A 22,734-nucleotide genomic window follows, 5' to 3' on the forward strand; every position below is an offset into this window, starting at 1 on the left:
TGGATGAAGTTACTACTCAATATAAGAGTGGCAAAATCAGGCTGCCTAAGATCAAAACCGAGATATGCTGATTTATACCAGCTGAGGATCTGAACCCTCATTTTTACATGTGGTGCGTGGTCTGGGTTGATTGTTTCTTGTTTGTTTGGTTTGGTTTGTTTGTTTCAGAACCAGAAAAACAAATATATTTTGATTGCCCATTCTACCCCACTGTCTCTCCATGAGCACCAGGCATTCTTTTATAGCATATAGGGGCCCAATCCTGTAAAATGCTATCACTTCCTATTGCTGAGTCCCAGTGACTTAAGATGGTGTAGAGGGGGCTCAGTAGCTCACAGGATCGGGCTCTACATAAATAGGGCCATTTCAACAGTTGGGTATAAACAGACACACCTGTTAGGTTTTTAATATACAGATAGTCCTTGATCGCCTGGCTTTGCAGGCCATGAGAGACTGGACTTTTACTTAAAAAAATCCTGTAAAGACTCCCTGGGTAAATACTCCTTTTTACTGAAATACTCCTCAATTATTCAGAAAGTTGGGTGCATCTAAGGTACAAATACCAACTGAACTAAGCTGCTTTTTTCCCCCAAATGGACATCGATGTATTAAGTCCATTTCAGAAGGCTGCAAAGCTGGAGAAAACTGGCCACTCTGTAAACTGATGTTGAGAGTCAAGACTTCAAGGTTTTATTTACTCTTCTGTCTCTAGCTTATTCTATGACCTTGAACAAGTCATGTAATCTCTTTACTTCATTTTTCCCATATATAAAATAGGGATAATAATCATTCCTTTCCTCAAAAGGTCGTTGTAAATGTACTTAAAATTTTTTTAGATCCTCTAATGAAAAGTGCTACATAAATGCAGACTGTTAACTATAAGGTATGATTACTTTGTGGCCAGAACATCATGGTAAACCCTTTCAACAGAGAACATGAAAATCCCTTTAGCAAAAATCTCCTCCTTACTCTAATAGATGCCAGCTACTAAGTAGTCACTAAACTAGAGTAGTTCATATTTTTTAAGATATTTTCAGCTTAAAGCCATTAAAACAAAGGATGAACATTAGCGATTTTCAAACGTTCTGCAGTACATTTTTCAATTTCTGGTACATATACAAAACCAATATATAGTTATAGCAGCTTTTCGTGGCATTTTTAGGTTAGAGGATAGAGGCTTTCATTTTCATATAAGTGAAGTTGTCAAAGCTTACTAGGTTTATAGCTTGATCAGGATTTGTTTTCTGAACCCGAGGCTTCATAAACAGAGAGGGGGAAAAACTCCAGTGGAGGGACAAAGGAGCCATTGGGTATATTTTTCTGATAAAATACAGAAGAATATAATTTGGTTTTATGTAGCATTTTTCACACTCAAAAGCATTTTCAAGGCATTTCACTGAAAAATAAATTGCAGTAAATGGCTAGATGAATTCTATAAACTTTATATGCTCAGTAACAACTAATACCTAGCTTTGGAAATTAGACCCAATTTTGTTGAGAGAAGTAACATAAGCAGAGACACTCATGCTATGCTATTGAGAATTGCCATTACATATTTCATTTCAACCTAGACAGCTACCCAAAATGAATCTTATAGCACTATTATTCCTGCCTTAAAGGTATGAGTCTACAACTAATCCCATTTTCTAATCTGCAATATTCTCCTTACAAAGATATGAAGTCCTAAACAATCCATGCTTCCAAGCCACACCGTTCTTCTCCCAAAACCATGAATAGAGAAATATCAGTTATTGCTGCTTCAGGGAGCCATTGCAATTTACACGATTGCCACACAGAGGAAATAGATTAGCTGGTACGTGAGAAAAGTCCTTCTTTGTTTATTTTTGTTTTATAAATGATGTGAAAGATCTGATTTAAAGAGCAGGAATTCTGTTAGCTAAGCCTTTTGATTTGAAATCTCATTGCCATTCTATGTTAAAGCTGACTTGGATCATTTTCTGAAGTCATTGACCAGACCTTTTTAGTCACATGCAAGCTGCACACTCATTTCTGTTTAAACATTTGTTGCAGAATGGCACTTCTCGCTTTCTAAGTGTAATTAAAGAACATGGATAATTGCAGTTAATGAACTGATGTTGGACTGCAGACTTGCTGTGATTTCTGTGCAACCCTTAGGCCTTGTCTACACTACAGAGTTTTGTTGACGCAAGTTAAGCCGACAATAAAAAATGGTATAATTACACCACTTGTGCATGTTCACACTATGCTCCTTCTGTCAGTAGAGTGCATCTACACTTGGTGCTCTAGCATCAACAGTGAGAGCAGTGCACTGTGGGTAGCTATCCCACTGTGCTACTGTGACGATGCGGTTCTGGCGAAACCCAACTGAGAGTGCCAATTCAGGACAAATTGCTAAAACAGGGCAGCTACAGCCCAAGGCTGGGGTTTCTCCACTTCTAAGGCAAACCAAACCAGCCAGACAAAGAGGACTTTGGTTTCACCCCACTGGCTAACCACAAGTCATACAAACAATTCCTTTAGACACTCCAGTTTCCCAGTATCACCACCAGTGCCACTCGTTATGGGGACAAATGGTTATGAAAACCAATATCCCAATATGCACAAAAAAGTTCTCTCGATCCCAAAGGACCAAGCCCCAGACCCAGGTCAATATACAACTCAGATCTTTCCCTCAAATCACGCTGTTGCCAATCCTTTAGAATCTAAAATCTAAAGGTTTATTCATCAAAGAAAAAAGACAGAGATGAGAGTTAGAATTGGTTAAATGGAATCAATTACATACAGTAATGGCAAAGTTCTTGGTTCAGGCTTGCAGCAGCGATAGAGATAAATTGCAGGTTCAAATCAAGTCTCTGGAATACATCCCCAGCTGGGATGGGTCATAAGTCCGTTGTTCATAGCTTCAGTTTGTAGCAAAGTCCCTCCAGAGGTAAGAAGCAGGATTGAAGACAAGATGGAGATGAGGCATCAGCCTTATATAGTCTTTTCCAGGTGTAAGAACACCTCTTTGTCCTTACTGTGGAAAATTACAGCAAAATGGAGTCTGGAGTCACATGGGCCAGTCCCTGCATACTTTGCTGAGTCTCAAGGCATATTTGCCTTCTCTCAATGGGTCCATTGTATAGCTGATGGTCCTTAATGGGCTATCAAGCAGGCTAGGCAGAGCTAACACCAGCTTGTCTGGGATGTCACTCAGCAGCATAGCATAAGTTTGAAATACAGACAGTATAGAGCCAATATTCATAACTTCAACTACAAAATTGATACACACATATAGACAGCATAATCATAACCAGTAAACCATAACCTTGTCTAAGACACCCCATTTGACCCCCTTTATACAAGATTTGGGTGCCACTACAGGACCTTGGTTGCAACAATGATCTATATGGTCCCAGATTATATCAATAACGTCACAGCTACTTGCCACCTTCTGCAGCTAGGAGTTGTGGGAAGGTGGAGTGGATCGCAGTGCATCATGCGTGCAGGCTCAACGTCCCATGATGCAGATCTTTCTGACCCAGCATTCCATGAGCTTCCGACTGTGTTTCACGGCATTTTTCAATGGCCCCTGTTTTCTGTGCACCCGCCATCTCTGTCTGAAAGGATGGATCCTGCACCGCTCTCTACTGTTGTGGTCATTGTTATGAACACATCGTGGATGGTCATGCAATATATCATGAGCTTCAAATCTGAACAGAAGTCAGAGTTGCCTGACCTGCTGCGTCAGAAACAACATCAGATTACTTTTGACATCAGAAAGAAACAACATCAGATTACTTTTGACATTCACAGAGCAGCTGAACATGGTGGACTGTCGCTTTTGGACTCGGGAAACAAGCACTGAATGGTAGGATTGCATCATTATGCAGGTCTCGGATGATGAGCAGTGGCTGCAGAACTTTCAGATGTGGAAAGCCACATTCCAGGAACTGTGTGTGGAGCTCGCCCCTGTACTACGGCACAAGGACTCCAAAATGAGAGCTGCCCTCTCAGTAGAGAAATGTGTGACAATCACTGTGTAGAAGCTGGTTAATCCAGACTGCTATCGGGCAGTTGCGAATCAGTTTGGAGTCAGGAAGTCGACCATTGGGGCTGTGTTAACGCAATTGTGCAGAGCCATTTATTGCATCCTGTTATGAAGGACTGTGACCCTTGGCAATGTGTGTGAAAGAGTGGATGGCTTTGCGGCAATGGGATTCCCTAACTGTGAAAGGGCAATAGATGGCATGCATATTCCAATTTTGGCCCCGGACCACCTTGTGATGGAGTACATCAATAGAAAGGGGTACTTCTCTATGATATTGCAAGTACTTTTGGATCATGCAGACGTTTCACTGACATCAGCGCGGGGTTGTCTCAGAAGGTACATGATGCATGCATCTTCAGGTGCACTGGCCTGTACAGAAAGCTCCAAGCAGGGACTTTCTTTCCAGACCCCGTTGATTCCAGTGGGGGATGTTGAAATGCCCATAGTGATCCTGGGAGACCCAGCATACTCCTTACTCCCATGGCTCATGAAGCCTTGCATGGGAAATCTGGACAGCAGCATGGAGCGCTTCAAGAATAGGCTGAGCAGGTGCAGAATGACTGTGGAATATGCCTTTAGTTGATTAAAAGCATGCTGGCGCTGCCTTTATGGCAGGTTAGTTCTAAATGAGGAAAACATTCCCATAATCATAGCAGCCTGCTGCATGCTCCATAATTGTGAGGCTAAGAGTGAAAAGTTTTCCCACAGAGTGGAGTGCGGAGGTGGATTGTCTGGCTGCTGAATTTGAGCAGCCAGATACCAGGGTTATTAGAGGGGCACAACAGGGGACTATTCAAATGAAGGAGACTTTGAGGCAAGATTTTGATAATGAGCACCAGTAATTTGTCTTTCTATACAGCACTCTGTCATGCTTTGTTAACATGCTGCCTTGCATGAAAATTGTGATGATTCCTGACCGGGATTTGAGGTCAGCAAATGATCAAACTGCCACTGTATTTCTACAAGCAACAACCACCACGCGTAGGAGACAAATAAAGATTGGTTATCTTTCAGAGAGTTTGTTTTTGTTAAATACCAATTAACAACAAAAGGCTTGGTGGGAAGGGAGATAAGAGTGCAGGGAGATAAGAGTGCAGGGCAGTGTAGGCTCTCGTAGCTGTGTGTAAGTCCAGCTATCATTTTGGAAGCTGTCCGAAGGGGTGGAGTGAATGGGGTACCGAGATGTTCTGGGAAGTTTCAAGGAATGTGTGGGAGGAGTTTGGGGACAACATGGAAAGCAGGTCTGTATTGGCTGCGGGGCGGCGGGGAAAGCATGCATGTGTTCTGCTTGGAGCATGATTAGGGACTTTACTATCTCTGTTTGCTCCTCCATCACTTTTATCATCTGCTCTTGGCCCTTTACAAATGCGCTCCTTGCTCTCCTTTCTGTCCTGCCTTTCTATTTTAAATTTTTTCCTCAGGGTCTCTCGCCACTCCCTGCATTCTCTTTTTTCGGCCTCTGTGGATTGGGGCACCTCTCGGAACATGTCCTCCTTGCTCCGCCTTGGTCGCTTCCTTATCTGGCAGTGGCGCTTTGCCTGTGTGAAGGGGGTTCCCCTAAAGGCCACATCTGCAGGAGCACAAGAAAAAATACAAGGAAGCATGATTGTTAGTTCACACACAGCATTGAATCATTACAGTAAAATACATCTCTTTTAACATACGAATCACTTTCTCACTGTCCCTTGGCAAGCACACATCTTGGCGAACACCCTAAACATGGTGAATTCGGCCCAGGTGGGGGTTGGGTGTTCAAGATGGGGCAAAGGGTCTAGGTGGTTTTTTAAGGGGATTGGTGCAGGCGACTAGGGACAATATTGTAAATTCTGCCACCATTTTCCAAAGGTGGGTTATCAAAGCCAATATTTCATTCCTGAGGGTAAGCAAGGTGCATCTCTTGCACGCATGCGGCTTCAGACTGGGTCCCTATGCTGCTCACCTGTGTGCTGCTTTGGTCCCTGCACAAGTGATTGCCAGTTGGTGCGGGAAAGTTTCATACAATGGGGGAAGGAACAAAGCAGCTCTGCCAAGGAACCTTCAGCAGAGGATTGGCGAGTACCTACACAAAAGTTTCCTGAAGATATCTCTGGAGGATTCCCGTGAAATATCTGTGTGCATTAACACACTGTTCCACCATGCTGCTTAGCTGCACAGGGGAATGTATAGCACATTCAAACACAGCTAGTCTTGTACATTTCTATTCCTTTACTCATTTCTAGAATATATAGAGCAAAGGACAGCTCTACCTCATATAACCAAGCAGCATCAACTCAAGAAGATCACTTACCAGAGCTCTCCTGTCCTGTATCATGCGCACCAGAGATGGACTGCTTGGACTGGCTAGACCCCTCCGGAATGGAAAAGGGGTCCTGACTCGCTGTGCCATCAGATGACCCTGCCGTGTGCTGCACATCATCCTCCATCTTGACCTCCTCATCCACGACTTTGTTCTTGCCATTGAGTTCACTGTCCATTGCCTCCAGCCTCACCAAAGTATCCATGGGGCTTTTAGTGATGGAGGTAGGATTGCTGCCAAGGATGGCATCCAGCTCCTTATAGAAGCGGCAAGTCTTTGGCGCAGCACCAGAGCGACAGTTTGTCTCCCTTGTCTTCTGGTATGCCTACCTCTTCCCGGGCATTTAAAGGGGGAGGGGTGGATGCCTGTGTACCTGAGTGAAGGGCAGCAGAGTTCGAATTGCTGACGGAGCGGTCAGGGTGGACATTGTGGGATATCTTCTGGAGGCCATTTACAGCGACATAACCAAGCGCAGTGTCTACACTAACACTTTGTCGATATAACTTAGCCACAAAAATCTCTCCACCTCTCATCGAGGTGGTTTTATTTTATTGGCAAAGCAGGAGAATTTTGTTGGCAGATGGAGCATTGCAGCGTGTACACCTCTGCTGTTTTGTCAACGAAACCCAGACTTTTGTCAACAAAACTGTGTAGTGTAAGCAAAATCTTAGTGCCTCTGTGCTTAGAAACTTCCTGATGACAGTTACCATCTCAGGGAAATGTGACCCCAACTCATGGGGGCCAATGGCAGAGGTGGTAAACCAATGTAATATTTAAGGAAATATTTTCAAGACAGTAAAATTATTTTCATCGTTAAAGTGAAGAACTTAATTCAGCAGTTTAAACTTCTGATTTTGGAACAACTAGACTCTCTGCAATCATAGGTTCAATACCTGATCAAGTTAACTCACTCCTTCTCTGTGCCAAAGTACATAAATTTGCTCTTGTACCCTTTGCTGTGGGAAACACCTTATTTTTTAAAAGGTCCTGTTTGCTCTGCATTAACATTACAGACCCCAAGCCATTTTTTTGTAAATGCAGTTGCACCAGAGTGTTTGACTAAAATACCTTCTCCCCTCATTATTTTTCATTGTGATGTCAATCACGGTATCTAAGCTGTCTGTATCTTATGGATTTCCTTTATATATATCTATGTAAAGCATCTTGGAATGTAAGATGCTATGTAAATATCAAATATTGTTATTAAACCAGGCTAGGGACTGATTTGCAATCTGTCACTAGAACTCTGTATTTGCAGAGTCAGTCTTCAGCAAGATGGGGTCACCAGCAGAGACTCCAAAATACCCAATTATAATTAGTAAAATGTATTTCCAGAAAGTTAGTTTATAGATGTAAATTAATTCCTCTCACCATATGAAGTGTTTTGAGGAAAATGGGCGCAGTTTTCACTAAGGACTGACCAGGAGCAACTTCAAAGCAAATAACCAACTCTGCCCTACTTTTCTCTTTCATATCAACAGACTGTTACATTTCTTTAATAGTCCCATAGCAAGTGCATAAATGGCTCAGTCTGCATTTTGAGCAATGAGACTGATTAGAAATGCATTATCGCTTTCCCATCATTGTGGGTTGCTAGGTGTTAAGTTTGACCACTAAACATTAGTAAGAAAAGCTAGGTAAAATGCTTGAGGGTCTTCAGAAACCTCTGTTGTCAGTTTCCATATGACAATTCCGCCCTCCGCGTCCTCCCCCCCCCATTAATTAGCCTTGGCATTTTTGGATCTCTAATTGTGAGATGCTTCAGGCTGCAAACTTCATGGGGCTACACAGTGGGAGTGGGGATAATGGATAAGGAGGAGGGCCTACATATAGATTCCCGTTCATAAATAACGCTTAACAGAAGTCTTGGCAAAATAATATAGCTCTGTATCTAATATTAAGTGCTAAAGACTTATACCTGTCATCAGCAAAAAGTGAGATAAAGACAAGGCTGAAAGCTTGTAGTGTTGATCCATACAGTGGATTTAGGAAGGGGGGGGTTAAGGAACATTTCAGTTTGGGTGTAGACTACAAGAAAGACAGTACATTTACGACAGATACTGGATTTCCCTCACTGCCTCTTTCTTTGTGCTTCTGGTTAATAAACAGATTTAAATGCATCAGCTTCTCCAAGTACTGAAGTGGAAAAAACCATGCTTCCAAACAGGCTCTGCATTGCTGGATAGCCTTTCCATTACTTCATTATTTAGTTTCTTTGGGCTGCTTAACACAATATTTGCCTGAAAGGGTTTGATTTTTTTTTTTTAACCTTACACATTTTTCACACTGTGTTAGCATGAGCTATCCTTCAGTATGCTATGTGGAAAACCAACACAGATGAACAAGTGTATCTTTAGAAGCCAGTGACAGTTAAAAATAAATAAATGAAAAACCTAAAGAAAAATGGGTGCTCTCTAGTCTCCTTTTGTTACAGAACATAAACACTTTAGAGTTGACTGCATTAGATTTGAAAGCTGATTTTCCCACAACAGCAGTAAATACTAGAAAAGTAGACTAGAAGCTGTCAAATTCAAAGCAACAAGGGGTTGACAGATTATTACCCCCAATACCCTAGCATCTGTATTTCTGGATATAATCATCTGCTCTGAAAGCACTTGAAAACAAGGTGATGAAAAATTGGCAGACATTTCTAGTGCTCTCTCCCTAGCAGTCCTGCATGGAGTCTGCAAGCTAGCCAGGAATCCAGCAGAAAGAAATGTATTAATTCTCACCCACTCCACCTCAGCAGAGGTTTGAATTACAAACAGATCTCCAAAACAAAGAACAGCTTTGCTTTTGTTACAGTAATAATAAACATTAGTTTTGTTGTGAAAAGAATTGCTTGAATTTAATTTTCTATTAATTGCTAGAAAATATCATAATTTTTAAAGCATACTAGAGACAGTTAATCAGGTGTTATTGACCATTAGTTAAACTTACCCGGATCAATCCAAATCAGATGACTCCGCAAAAGAATGTGAGGTTATTTTCCCATTCCCTTCACTCCCCCCATAATAATGCAATTATTGATTCTGAATTCAGATTTAATACAAACGTTACTAACAACCCTCTGAGTTAATGCATTGTTGGTCAAATATTCTTTTCTTTTATTAACTTGCTGCTTGGAATGAGTTGGGCTCCAGTCAAAATCTTGAAGAACAAAGTCAGTCAGTTGCCTCCATAGAGGCACCATATCTTTGCTGTGGTGTTTAAACATGTGACTCCTCTCTCTCATTTAGGTGATATACGTAATGACTTGTACCTGACACTAGAGAAGGGGGATTTTGAGAGAGGCGGGAAGAGTGTTCAGAAGAACATTGAAGTGACCATGTATGTTCTTTATGCAGATGGAGAGATCCTGAAGGTAAGCAAATAAGTTTGTTTCCATACTGAGTTACATCAATATAAACCTTCTTGTTCCATGTACATCTTCTCTTGCCTTCTCTAATACCCTGGAAAGTTTTGAATAAAATGATTTCCTTCAACTTTTTGGGCCTTTTGGGTTCTTTATTTACTTCTATGCTATGATAAAGAGATTCAACTACCAGGTTTGAATTCATTTAGGGCAGTTCTGCTAGTGGGGAAATAATGGTAAACCTCTGAATTTGGGGACTTGGATAAAACATTAACAGTAAGTGAAAAGCTAATTTAGTTAAAATTTTCACTCATAGTGGATCAAAACTCAAGAATTCCATGCCAGTGATGGGAGGGGAGAAGGGTGTGGCTGACTAAATTTGAGTGAATGCATTGTGCTCTGGTGTGTGGGATCACAGCACTGCTCAAGTTTGGCCCAGCTGCCCCTCTGTTAATGATGGAGGGGTGGTTGGGCCAAATGTGAATGGCACTGTAACCCTGTGCACCAAATCACTATGCTCAGAATGGGGAGCCAGGCCCAGCACCAGGGGAAGGAACCACTGCTGCAGGGTTTATGGGGCAGGCTCACAATTTTTAGTGTCTAGCAAAAGTTATGAAGTTAAGCTCCCAGGCTTGTCTTTTGAAAGTGTTGTGCAAGTTTCCTTTGAGGATGAGGACTGAATAGATCGCTCTATATCTGACTGAATAGAGACACTGGATTTTTGGTTTATTAAAATAATCTATTACCAACTAACAACCCCCCCCCCTTTCCTTTCCTGCTTTTGACTGGAGGGGTATTAACGGACCATTTCATCTTGAATGGTCCCTTGAAATGTGTGTTAGCTGCTTATGCTAAACAATCTGTTCCACCTTGTATTTAGCTGTGACACTCTGAGTGAGTTTCCCAGACCTATAGAAGAGCTCTGTGTAAGCTCGAAAGCTTCTCTCTCTCACCAGCCAGACGTTGCTCCAATAAAAGATATTACCTCACCCACCTTGTCTCTCTGATATCTGGGACCAACACAGCTACAACAATACTGCATACAAAAATATGAGTAAGGATGACAGAATTAGGCTTTTAGGGAGAGATTGAGATGTCCTTAAAATTATTGTGTTGTCCCACTGAAGTCTGTAGAAGGCATTGTATTCAAATATGAATTATGTCCCAAGTCAACAAGTTTGGAGGTTTTAGTCTAATTTCAGTCTAATTTTAATGGAAATTTCCTCACACTGCTTCGTAATTTAGCACCCCTTATCATAACCAGCAATCTCTGTTCAAAATAGGCCATAGACCAGGAACAGCAAAATATATTTAGAATTGGAATTGTGGTTTGACTGTGTGAGAGGAACTTGCGCAGTTCTGCTCAATTACTGTATGCTTGGAATAGAGAATTGCTATCAGTCTCTCCTCTCCATTAAGCACTAAAAGTTATTAAATTCACCCTATAATTAAACAAAAAAAACTTGGAGGAGAAAATGTCTGCATCCCACTGCGTAAGCAGCCTCAAGGAACTCAGGTGATCCTTCTGGGAAAACAAATATAAACACTGAAGATATTGGATCAAGCAGCTCTTCCAGAAACTCCTTACTATTAATGTTTACAATAAAAAATTATTAATCTTTAATGCATTCTTTTGCATTTTCTTTCCTATTATGTTGAATTATTGCATCTGAAGTTCTCTGGCTGACAGTGTCTTTGCAGCAGCAGCCTCTCCTTCTGTTTAATATCAAAATCCTATCTGACCTTGAGTGATATCTGCCTCACTCCTGATAGGAAATGGCAGGGATGTCACAAGTATACAATTAAAAGCCCACTTGCTCTAAATGCCCAAAATGAAGATTAACTAGACCATATGTATTAAGTGTAAAGTAAAATACCTTGAAATTTTGCCAATAGTTTGAAACAAAAGCAGAATGATTCTGAAAATAAAAGATAAAAAAATATTAATTTAGTGGCTTACTGAAAACACCTAGGGTAATAAACCCATGTAGGTTTTTGGCAAATGGATGCCTAGACATCTTAAAATCTATTACAGAGATGAGAGTATTAAAAGTGATAGATCTCATCATTCTCGGAGATCTTCACCTAAATTAAGAGGAAGACCTTGAATGCAAACTTTCTTTATCTAATTTTTACAGCGTTTTGGAGGCTGACACAAGCTGGAAATCTAATGTTCGAGGAGCTGACGTTTTCTGTTTTTCTGGGGTTTTCTATAGATTTACAACACCAGTATACACTTAATAGGTCAACTGTCTTCTACAAGGACAAGGATATTAATGTGCAATGATAAGTTACCCCACTAAATTAACAGTAATCCCAGATGGCTGGTCTCATTTGCTTTTACTTTGGCAGATGAATTGGCAAAATTTTTACATCAAGCAGAAAACTCCACAGTGAACAAAGAGATGAGACAGGATTAGTCTCCAAATTGAATTCCATATAGTGTGTTTCTGTTATGTGGTAGTGATTATTTCTGCATATTGGCGATTGGCATTTTTGAAGTGGTCTAAATTCAGTTCAATAGATATTAAATTTGATATGTTTCATGCTGCTATTCTGAAGTAATAAACTATACAGATATTCAGATTAACGGGAGCAGAGTTCTGCTTTCTCTTGGGGGCTATTATTGCACTAGGCTGGATATTTTGCTTACTTGTTATTAGGTATGTCAGATCCCTTAGTCCATATTCCACAGTGTTTCCGATTTAGGAATCCTCAGTTGTTGTTAATCAGTTCCTTTTTGGACAATTGTTTGAACATTTGAAATGCTGTATAACGTTCTTTTGAATTTTGGGTCAGATCCTCAGCTGGTGTAAATTGAAATATCTCCATTGTTTTCAGTCAAGCTGTGTTGACTGATACCAGTTGAGAATATGGCCTTCTATGTTTCAATTAAATATTTGGTCTGAAGTTTAAAAACACATGAGCTTCTTCGTGCATTGAGCACACAATTTCTCCATTTTGAGGGTGTGTCCACTTGAATTCATCTGTTTGGATTGTAAATTCTTTTGGGCAAGGACTGTCTTTTGCTATGGTATCTGTTTGTACAGTACCTAGTACAATGAGGCCCCAATCTCAGTTGTAGCCTCTAGGTGCTACTGTAATATAAATAATAACAAAAATATAGGTCGATATTGAAATGGCCCATCCTGTTGAAATGAGGATGCTCAGAGAGCTGGGAATATATTCAGTTCATCTTACTTAGAATCAATGTATGGCCCATGGTTCAGCTCTGCATGCCAACATTACATGTTAACTAATTTTATAGATTTGGCACATTTATTATTATTGATGTGTTCAATAATAGTTATGATTAAAGTTTCTCTTTTTCTTAATGAAACCTTTTAGAGTATTTCCTTTGTTGGATGATAGTGAGGTCATGTAAAGAACTAGGACAAAGGTTCAGGTATCACAGATTTGAGAGGTTAGAGACACATAAAGATTGTTAGGTAGATTTTTTTTTATAAGTGACTGATTTTAAAAATATATCATTTAATTTCAAAGGTATCCCAAATCCAAGTAAATAAAAGAGCATTGGGTCCTCCTCGGAGAAGCCAGGATCACAAATAATTTTCTTACAAGAGTTCCACCTAATTTCGTACGAAATTACAAGCAAGAATTGATGTGTTAAGTAGATTGAGTGACAATGATTTTGATATATGGGCACTTCAGTATTAAGTCTCTTTTGAGAAACAGGATACAGAGGCCATTTTATTGTAGTGGAGGGAAAAGTAGGTGAGATGGAATTGTTATTAGTTAATATGAATTCCTATACTTTGAATGCTTCAGGAACTGGCACCTTACAAATAAACTCTGTTTTTCTACTATATATAGAAGCATGTGATATAACAATAAGCACTTATTAACAAAATTATTGATCATTGTGACAAAGTCAAACCTCACAGCTATAAGAGAGTGGTGGAAGACATGTGTATCATTCCTAGAACGGTGAAGGCCCTTTTTCCTATGAACTGAAAAGACGTTACCTCAGGTTAATTAGAGACACGTGAGTCCAATTAAGGGGCTGCCTGTGACCTTTAAAAACCCCTCCTCTAGTGAGAGAGTGGGAGGAGGGAGAAGAAACAAGCTGCAGCGGGGTTAGGGGCAGCAGGAAGAAAAGGGTTCTCCTAGGTGAGAAGGCTGGTCTCCTCCTTACACAGGAAACATTGAATTTACATCTGTTTTGGGGAAGGGCTAGTAACCAGAAACCAGCATAATAAGTTAATATTCTAGTCAGGGATCAAGGAGATGGGGTTCTTTTCTATTATGGGGTTCTTTTGCTTAAGAGAACTACTCTAGCCTACCCTGAGCCTGACCATGTAAATATTGTAAATAAACCAAAGTTAAGAACTTAAAAACTTCCAGAGTAGGACTGACTTACTCCAGCCCTGCCTCTGCCACCACAGAGAGAAATGCTGAGGCTGACGTGGCAAAAAAGGTGCCTGGCCAAATCATATACAGAAATCTGCTGTATGAGTGAGGGGACATGTAGAAAGAGAGAAACCTCACCTTTAATCTTAGTTCCTCCTGAGCTGCTGACAAATTGGAAAGTCCAATTCCTCCACTGATTATGGTTACTCACTAGTTGTTGTGGTACTTCATCCCAGCTGATGCCAGATCATTCAGAGTCCTCTGGCACTGTCTTCTGTCAATTCTTCCTTGACCTTCCTTGCTTTCTCTTTCCTTTCTCAGATACCCATTTCAATACTTGCTTAGCATGTCTCGTCTTCCATATGGTATATATTTCCCAGGCAGCTGACCCGTCTTTCTTTAATGATATTTTATAACATGTCCTGCTCTCTCAGCTCCTTTACTCTTATATTTGTAATTTTGTCTTTCCATGAAATATTCAGTATTTTCCTCCACCATCTTTGATGGGAAGCCTCCAATCTCTTTTTGTTAGCCACAGTCATTGGCCATGTCTCTGCTCTGTACAGAAACATGCTCAGTACAATTGCATGGTTTAATCTGACCTATCATTTGGTGTGAAGAGCTGTTTGACCAAATTTGGTCATCCTTCCAAAAGTGGTGTTTGCTTTTCCTAATCTTGTGTGAATATGTTTATCACAGCCACCTTTGAATGACATCACACGCACTCAGGTAACAGAACATTTCTAGCTGTTCAATTTCTTTTCCATCCATGTACACCTTTGTATCTGTTGTCCAGTTTTCTACTTTCATAATATTGTTTTTTCTCTGCATTTATTTTCAGTCCAAATTTTGCTGCTTCCTGTTCTACCTCTGATGTAAGGGCAGTCATTCCAGTCCACTTCATACTTAGGGCTGGTCTACACTATGGCAGTAAATCGATCTAAGTTACGCTACTTCAGTTACAACGTAGCTAGATCCACTTACCGCAGTGTCCACACTGCGCTGTGTTGATGGGAGACGCTCTCCTACCGACTTCCCTTATGCTTCTTGGCTGAGAGGTGGAGTAGACAAATCGATCGGAGAGTGCTCTCCCATCGATTTAGCATGCCTTCATCAGACCTGCTAAAATCGACACCACTGCAGGGATCACAGCAGTGTTGATTTAGCCAGTAGTGTAGACCTGGCCTCAGTAAAGCAATGTTGTCAGCAAAGTTAAGGTTGTGTAACTAGTCTCTGCTAACCAATTTTACACCATCCATGATGCCTTGTGTTGCCTGCTTCATCACCCAATCTACCACCAATGCAAAGAGGATTGATGATAACACATACCCTTGTCTAACGCCAGTCACAATATTGAACCATTCACCCAGGCCTGTATCCAATCTTACTGCATATCTACTTCCATGATATAAACTCCTTATAGTGCTGATCAGTTTATCTGTTATATCGTAGCTTCTAGCAATATTAAGAGAGATTATACTGTATATATTATTGTAGTGCCTAAGAGCCAACCCAATTGTTGTAGGCACTGTAAAAATACACAGTAGTAGAGAGTCCCTGCCCCAAAGAGTTTAAATAGACAAGACCGACACAGGGCTGGGGAAGAGGGTATAATACACAAGCAGCGTGAACAGTGTAATGGCAGCAAATGTCATATGTTACATGATTATATTTATTTATTGAGGGGTTACTTAGAAGGAGATAAGCTAAATATAAAGGGTAGGGAAGGAGAGTGAGGCTGATAGGGAAGGGGATAAGGTGAAGAGACTGCGAAGGAGGGAGAGTGTTGGAGCTAGAGCCCTGCAACTCTACAGATATCCACCTTATATCCATGGACCATTTTTGCAGATCGTGGATCAAATGCAGATACAAATTTTGTATCTGTGCAGGGCTCTCGTTGAAGCAAACAGCCAGTCAGCATAGGGCACTGAAAATCCAGTCAAAGTTTTAGAAAGTTGACTGAATGTCCAGTCGTCCCTGCTTTGGCTGCTTTTGTTCCTTCTGGCTGGTTCCTTTCTGCTGTTTTACCTGGGGGGGGGGCACTTGAGTCCTAGTGCCCCCAGAGTATTCTGTTACATTACAGTCTCATAGACTTTAATGTCAAAAGAGACCATCATGATCCTCTAGTCACCTCCTGCACCTTGCAGGCCACAGAACATCACCCATTCACTCCTGTAACAGACCCCTAACCTCAGGCTGAGTTACTGAAGTCCTCAAATCATGATTTAAAGAGAATCCACCAATTACACTAATTTAAACCTGCAAGTGACTCTTGCCCCATGCTATAGACGAAGGCAAAAAAAGCTCCCAGAGTCTCTACCAATCTGACCCAGGGGGGCGGAAATCCTACCCGACCCCAAATATGGCGATCAGTTTGACCCTGAGCATGTGGGCAAGAACCACTAGCTAGACACCTGAGAATGAATTCTCTGTAGTAACTCAAAGCCTTCCCCATCTAGTGTCCCATCACCAGCCATTGGAGATATTTGCTGCTAGCAGTCACAGATCCGCTTCATGCCATTGTTGTCAGTCTCATCATACCACCCCTCCATAAACTTATCAAGCTCAGTCTTGAAGCCAGTTAGGTTTTTTGCCCCCACTGCTCCCTTGGGAAAGCTGTTTCAGAACTTCACTCCTCTGATGATTAGAAACCTTTGTCTAATTTCAAGCCTAAACTTGTTGATGGCCTGTTTATATCCATTTGTTCTTGTGTCCACGTTGTGCTTAACTTAAATACCTTCTCTCCCTCCCTGGTATTTATCCCTCTTATATATTTATAGAGAGCAATCATATCTCCCCTCAGCCTTCTTTTGGTTAATCTAAATAAGCCAAGCTCTTTGAGTCTCCTCTCATAAGGTAGGTTTTCCATTCCTTCGATCATTCTAGTAGCCATTCTCTGGACCTGTTCTATTTTGAATCCATTCTGTTCTGTTCCTTCCATATAAATATTTCAAATTGATAGAGAAGTTCAAAACATTAAAAGGGAGGAACCTACCCCACACAAAAAATAAAAAATCAATAATCCAAATACTGGGTTACTATTTTTCTGGGTGGAATGGGGGTAACATAAACAAAATCAAATTTTCTTGGAAGTTATACTTGCAGATTCTTTCAGCTGTTCTTTTTCTGCTTTGTTTTAAGATGTATGGTGTAGTCCGAGCTTCCAGGTTGCTTTGCAGTGTCCAGCCCAGTGCATGCACTTGTGCTTTACCTTTTTGTATATCTGTATTTCAATACAAACCCTGGAGTAGTGGTCCCCAACCTCTTTGTGGCCAGTATCACATTCATGTTTTCAGAAGAGTGCGGCGGGCACCAACAATTTTTCAAGGCTTATTTTGTATTTGTACATTAAATACGAAAAACATCGTATTTAATGTTACATAATATATGAATCCAGAGAGAAGCCGGAGAGAAGCCGTGAGGACAGAGAACACTGGCACCCACTAATAATATATAATGTATAGATTAGTCAAGACTACCCTGGAGTTTTTTAGTCTCCAAGAGTGGGAATCCACTCTAGTATCTTTAGATGGTAATTATTAACCTGAATGTTCTTTGCTTGCCATTACTCAGTGACATGAAAAAAAATGTTCTGTCTAAGGGTACGTCTATACCCAGCCGCTAGTTCGGCGGCTGGCAATCGAACTTCTGGGTTCGACTTATCGCGTCTTGTCTGGACGCGATAAGTCGAACCCGGAAGTGCTCGCCGTCGACTGCGGTACTCCAGCTCGGCGAGAGGAGTACCGCGGAGTCGACGGGGGAGCCTGCCTGCCGCGTGTGGACCGAGGTAAGTTCGAACTAAGGTACTTCGAACTTCAGCTACGTTATTCACGTAGCTGAAGTTGCGTACCTTAGTTCGATTTGGGGGTTTAGTGTAGACCAAGCCTAAGGGCCCTGGGGCACTGGCATTTGATCTCAGAACGAGACCGTATGGCCAGTGCTTCAAAGAGCCAAAAAAATTTGAGAGCTCAGAGAGTTTTTCCCTGTATCACGTTAGTGAGCTGAGACCCAAAAGTAGGAATCTAGCTAAATGATGTTTTCAGAGAAGCCTAATTACAAGTGAGTAATTATCTGTTACTGCCTGTTTTTTCCTTCTGGTCTCTTTGTTAATATATATCCTGTACTTACTTGATACAAAGGTAAAACTAAATAATAATCTGAGGAAAATGGAAAGCAAACAAATCCTGTTTGAATGTCGCTTGAGACACAGATCCCAGAGCTATACCTCTAATCCAAAGCAGTCTAAAAATCTCCCTTCAAAAAACTTCAGATTCCTTTGCATCCAGGATTCTCCTTCTATCTCTGTCCTTGTGTTTGCAGAAGGGTATGAATTATACAGAGGAAAAAAAGACACTCGATTTCAGTAACCTCAGCATGAGGCACACACAATGTAATAAAATGACTTGTGTAGCAGTGTGATGTATTTTATTCTCTCTTTTTTGTTTTGTTCCAGGACTGTATCAGTTTGGGCTCAGGAGAGCCAAACAGAAGTGCATACCACTCTTTTGTCCTCTACCACAGTAACAGCCCTCGTTGGGGGGAAATTATCAAACTACCCATCCCCATTGACAGGTTTCGTGGGTCTCACCTTCGCTTTGAGTTCAGGCATTGCTCCAGTGAGTGCAACATAATCCTTTGTCCAAAACAAATCTAAAAATGTTGATTTCTTTCCATTACAAGTAGAGGATTAAAATGCTATGTCACTGGAAGAGGGAATCTTAAAGTACAATAAATACAGTGTTAAGGGTCCTGGTGCTATCAAGAGTTGTTAGAGAATAGAAAAAAAGTGTCTAAATTAGAACATGCAGTTCAGGACAACAGACTCCCATATTATTTTCCTACTGTGTTCTTTGACATATTGTCTTTTCAAGTTGTGCATATGATTTACTCTGATCAACACAATCTTGATAAAAGCTTGTCTGATTTACATTTATAGAGACTAATTTTGTGGTCGATAGCATAAACTGAAACCTAGTACAGTGTGTGTATCTATCTATCTATCGATTATAGATAGATAGATAGATAGATAGATGAATCCTGATGTGGCTTCGTGCATTGGTTGTTAGAAATACAGAGAGGCTAAGTAGTGAGTGTGTAGTATAGAGAGTGAGGGGGGGGAAATATACACACTCACACTTGCAGCATATGCAGAAATGTTTCTCTATGTTCTTTATTTCCTGTTGCAGCTAAAGACAAAGGAGAAAAAAAGCTTTTTGGCTTTGCATTCACTCCTCTGATGAGGGATGATGGCACCACCTTATCGGATGATATCCATGAGCTTTATGTTTATAAGGTACCATAGCTCACAACTCTTCTAATGCTGCACTGCAGACCTGCTACCTATTTATCCCTACTTCAGTGTAGATATATTTGAGTAAATGTCATTGCATTTCTGATAATGCTGTTTTTCATTACATGAGGAAATAGTGATAGGATTCTGAACCTATTTATAACAGATCCCAATTTATAGGACTTGGTATAGATGGATGTCATTTTTCAGGTACAATTGATTTTCCCCCTCAAATTATAATGACCTTTGTTACTCCTCTCTGGTTTTAAATTCAGTCTCACTAGTATTCATAACCACCCAAGAATGCTATGAGGGTATGTTATTACTATACGCTTTTATGCTCTGAAAACATGCTGTTATGGACTAGACTAGTAATGTGAGACACCATAATCCTGCTCGGCAAATCTCTAGCTGAGTAATTTTGTCCTTACAAGGTTACCCTAGTTTTTTCCTTCAGTTTATATATATAGCTCTCAAACAGATACATTACATCTGGAAGATCCTTAAAAGTTCTGAAGGGATCCATGAGTGGGAGACCACATTTTCTTAAGCACAGGTGACTTAATGTACTGTACCTGAGGATGACAAGCATAGGTTTCTGTGTATAGATTTTCTGTGCACTCAGAGGATCGTACAATGGCATTCTGATTTATGACTAAGTATCCTAGGTGCTATGATAATACAAATAATAATTCAGGCTAGCAAGGCATGAATATGTGGAATAAAGTAAATCAACTGGGTAAAATTTAGTTTCCTTTCTGTATCTGCAGTGTGATGAGAACAGCACATTTAATAATCATGCTCTGTACCTGGGGCTGCCCTGCTGCAAAGAGGACTACAACGGCTGCCCTAACATCCCTTCTAGCCTCATTTTCCAGCGTAGTGCCAAAGAGACCTTCTCGATCTCCACCCAGCTCTCCTCCACCAAACTCACCCAGAACGGTACCATAACTGTCCCTTTTGAAAACAAGGCCATTGAAACATGTTCTGTTTTTTCACTATAATGTTCCTTTTTTCTATGGGTTAATGTTAGCTGTGCTTATATTTAGTAAGCTCCATTGCTACTGGAATGAGTAGAGAAAGGGTTTTTTAAGGAAATGAGCATACTAACTTGTAACAGAGATAGTAGGTATATTCTGTAAATAGAGGCACAAAAGCTAGGATAAAACATTGTTAATTCTGATTAAACTCATAAGAATAATAAATTCAAAGTTAGCTTGTTTACTCAATTCTAAATTAGCTCTGTTGGGCTTTGTATTGAAGGTTTCTGTGATCAAGGCTTGATGTTGCTTACTTCAAGTCCTCAGAGGCACCGAAGGGTGAAATGTGCTGCCCACAAGCAACATCAAGACAAAATGGGGGAGAGATACAACCTTTACTTTTTAAACACCATTCATTTCTTTGGCAATAATGTAACATATGTTTCTGGGTTTACTCCTTGGGTTTTCTCTTTGAGATGAGGAGTAATTCATGGAACAAGTATCGCCTCTTCAATCTCTATCACATCTTGGGGGTGGCTTTCTTCCTACCTTACTTGTTTATAAATTTTGACTGGTTCTGGGTGTGTTTCTAACCCACAAGCTTTTGTTATGGAAAGGATTCTTGAACTGTTGTTAACTATTTTAGAGGCTTCACTTAAACTTATACCATGTTTCAGTCTTTCATCATATTGCATGAAAAGCAGGAGAGAGACCACAGACAAGATCTAAACGTGCAGTGGAAGCTGAAACATTTCTTTCTTTCTTTTAGTGGCCAGTCTGGCCCTCTATAGTTGTCATACTGATTCTGAATGTTAGTATCCCAGCCATGTACTGCCTGTACTAGACATTCTTCAGTGTCCTTGTGCTTTACAGTATATCAGAGTGCATGTTCCTTTCTTGTGTCATTTTGCAGTGGACTTGCTTGCCCTCTTAAAATGGAAGGCTTACCCAGACCGTGTAATGGATATCCTAGGAAGACTGAGACATGTCAATGGCGAGGAAATTGTTAAGGTACTGAATCAACTAATGGTCACTCTTACTGATGGAAAAATAATTTTTTATGATAACGAAGTATTTGAGGGAGCAAACCAGAAGAGGCCTTCCTGTGATTGACTCTCTGCTGTCAATTTTTAAAGTCCAGATAATATGACTGTTATCTAAGATGTTATGTACCTGATATTTTTTAGGGGGCTCAGGGTTTTGTGTATATATATTTTCAGTGTGTAGATAAGGAAAAATCATGTTTCTGCTTTATTCCTTGACCAAAAAAAGTTAAAGATTGAGATAACGTTGAACATTACACATTAATCTATAACAGCATTTGAATGTTGCAGTTATTTAATACATTTGAAAGAGAATTTAGACAAGTTTAAGAAAATAAATGTATGAAAGCTGGGAATTTAAAACACTGTAATTCAAAAATCCTAAACTCCAGAAACACACAGTAAATCCATATTATCCCTGCCAACTACAGCTTCTTCTTGGAGTTATTGTCCCAAAGAGGCTCCACTTTACACAGGCACACATCCAGGCACTTTTGATCAGAGATTTTTCACCAACAGTGTCCACATGTCTGTGCCTGCTCCCTACACATCCTCGTGCTCTGGACCAATGGTATATTAGCGAGGAGCAGACCCACTGCAGCTCCAGTTCCTTTTCAACCACCTGTAGCTAGAGAGGGAGCATTGTGGTGTCTGCTAGCTTAGCATACCTAGCTGACCATTTATTTTATTGTTTTGTTATATTTGTTTCTTCTTGGTACAAGCTGTGCTTTTGGAGGTTCCCCCAATCTTGTTTTTCACAGCCTCTGCCCTTTGACCTCCTTTGTCTGCAGCCTCCTTCCTTGGGCTATGCCCAAAAACCTGGATTTTAATCCCTACCAGACCTGCCACTGGTCCTTCCCCTTGGCAACAGGCATTCCGGCTGCCTCAGAGAGTCCCATGGCCTATCAAAGTGTAAGGTCTGCTCTGGCTTCAGGAGCAGATCCAGGAAGCTGAGAGAGGACAGACTAAAGTTACTTCTTATGGAGCAGTCCTTAAGAACCACCATCATTTCAGGATCCAACTCTCCGTGCATACATTGGCATCAACCTCTCAGAGCATTCTAATGACGACTTTGGCCCCGGTGAGCAGAGAAAGGGTAGCTTCAGAGAGTTCAAAGCCCTCTAAAAAGAACAGACATCATTACCCCATATGTGGCATCTAAAAGAAGGGGAAAGTCACCCCAAAGGCCAGGGATAGAGAAGGCAGGATGGGTACAACTAGGCTTCTACCTCCTCTGGTATCAAGATGTTGGTACTCATGAACAAGACTTCCAGCACGCATACTGAGACGTCTTAGGACAAACAGCCCTGTTCAGCACAATTGTCGGTACCCTTGAAGCCCTCCAACCCAAGGACTTGAAGAAACTGCCACCGACCCCAATCCAGGC

The 22,734-nt window shown here is 40.8% G+C and overlaps 1 protein-coding gene across 7 annotated transcripts in view; it reads left to right on the top strand.

Moving 5' to 3' along the window:
- The window catches only part of DOCK3 (dedicator of cytokinesis 3), a 694,815-nt gene that overhangs the window by 520,993 nt on the left and 151,088 nt on the right, over positions 1 to 22,734 (top strand). For all 7 annotated transcript variants that reach the window (XM_054034104.1, XM_054034108.1, XM_054034105.1 and 4 more), the window contains exons 15-19: positions 9,548 to 9,672; positions 18,488 to 18,650; positions 19,221 to 19,327; positions 20,095 to 20,266; positions 21,218 to 21,315. In XM_054034104.1, the coding sequence (XP_053890079.1) occupies positions 9,548 to 9,672; positions 18,488 to 18,650; positions 19,221 to 19,327; positions 20,095 to 20,266; positions 21,218 to 21,315 (665 nt within the window). The remainder of the gene's footprint in view (positions 1 to 9,547; positions 9,673 to 18,487; positions 18,651 to 19,220; positions 19,328 to 20,094; positions 20,267 to 21,217; positions 21,316 to 22,734) is intronic.

This window comes from Malaclemys terrapin, chromosome 7 (genome assembly GCF_027887155.1).
Source record: "Malaclemys terrapin pileata isolate rMalTer1 chromosome 7, rMalTer1.hap1, whole genome shotgun sequence".
NCBI lineage: Eukaryota > Metazoa > Chordata > Testudines > Emydidae > Malaclemys > Malaclemys terrapin.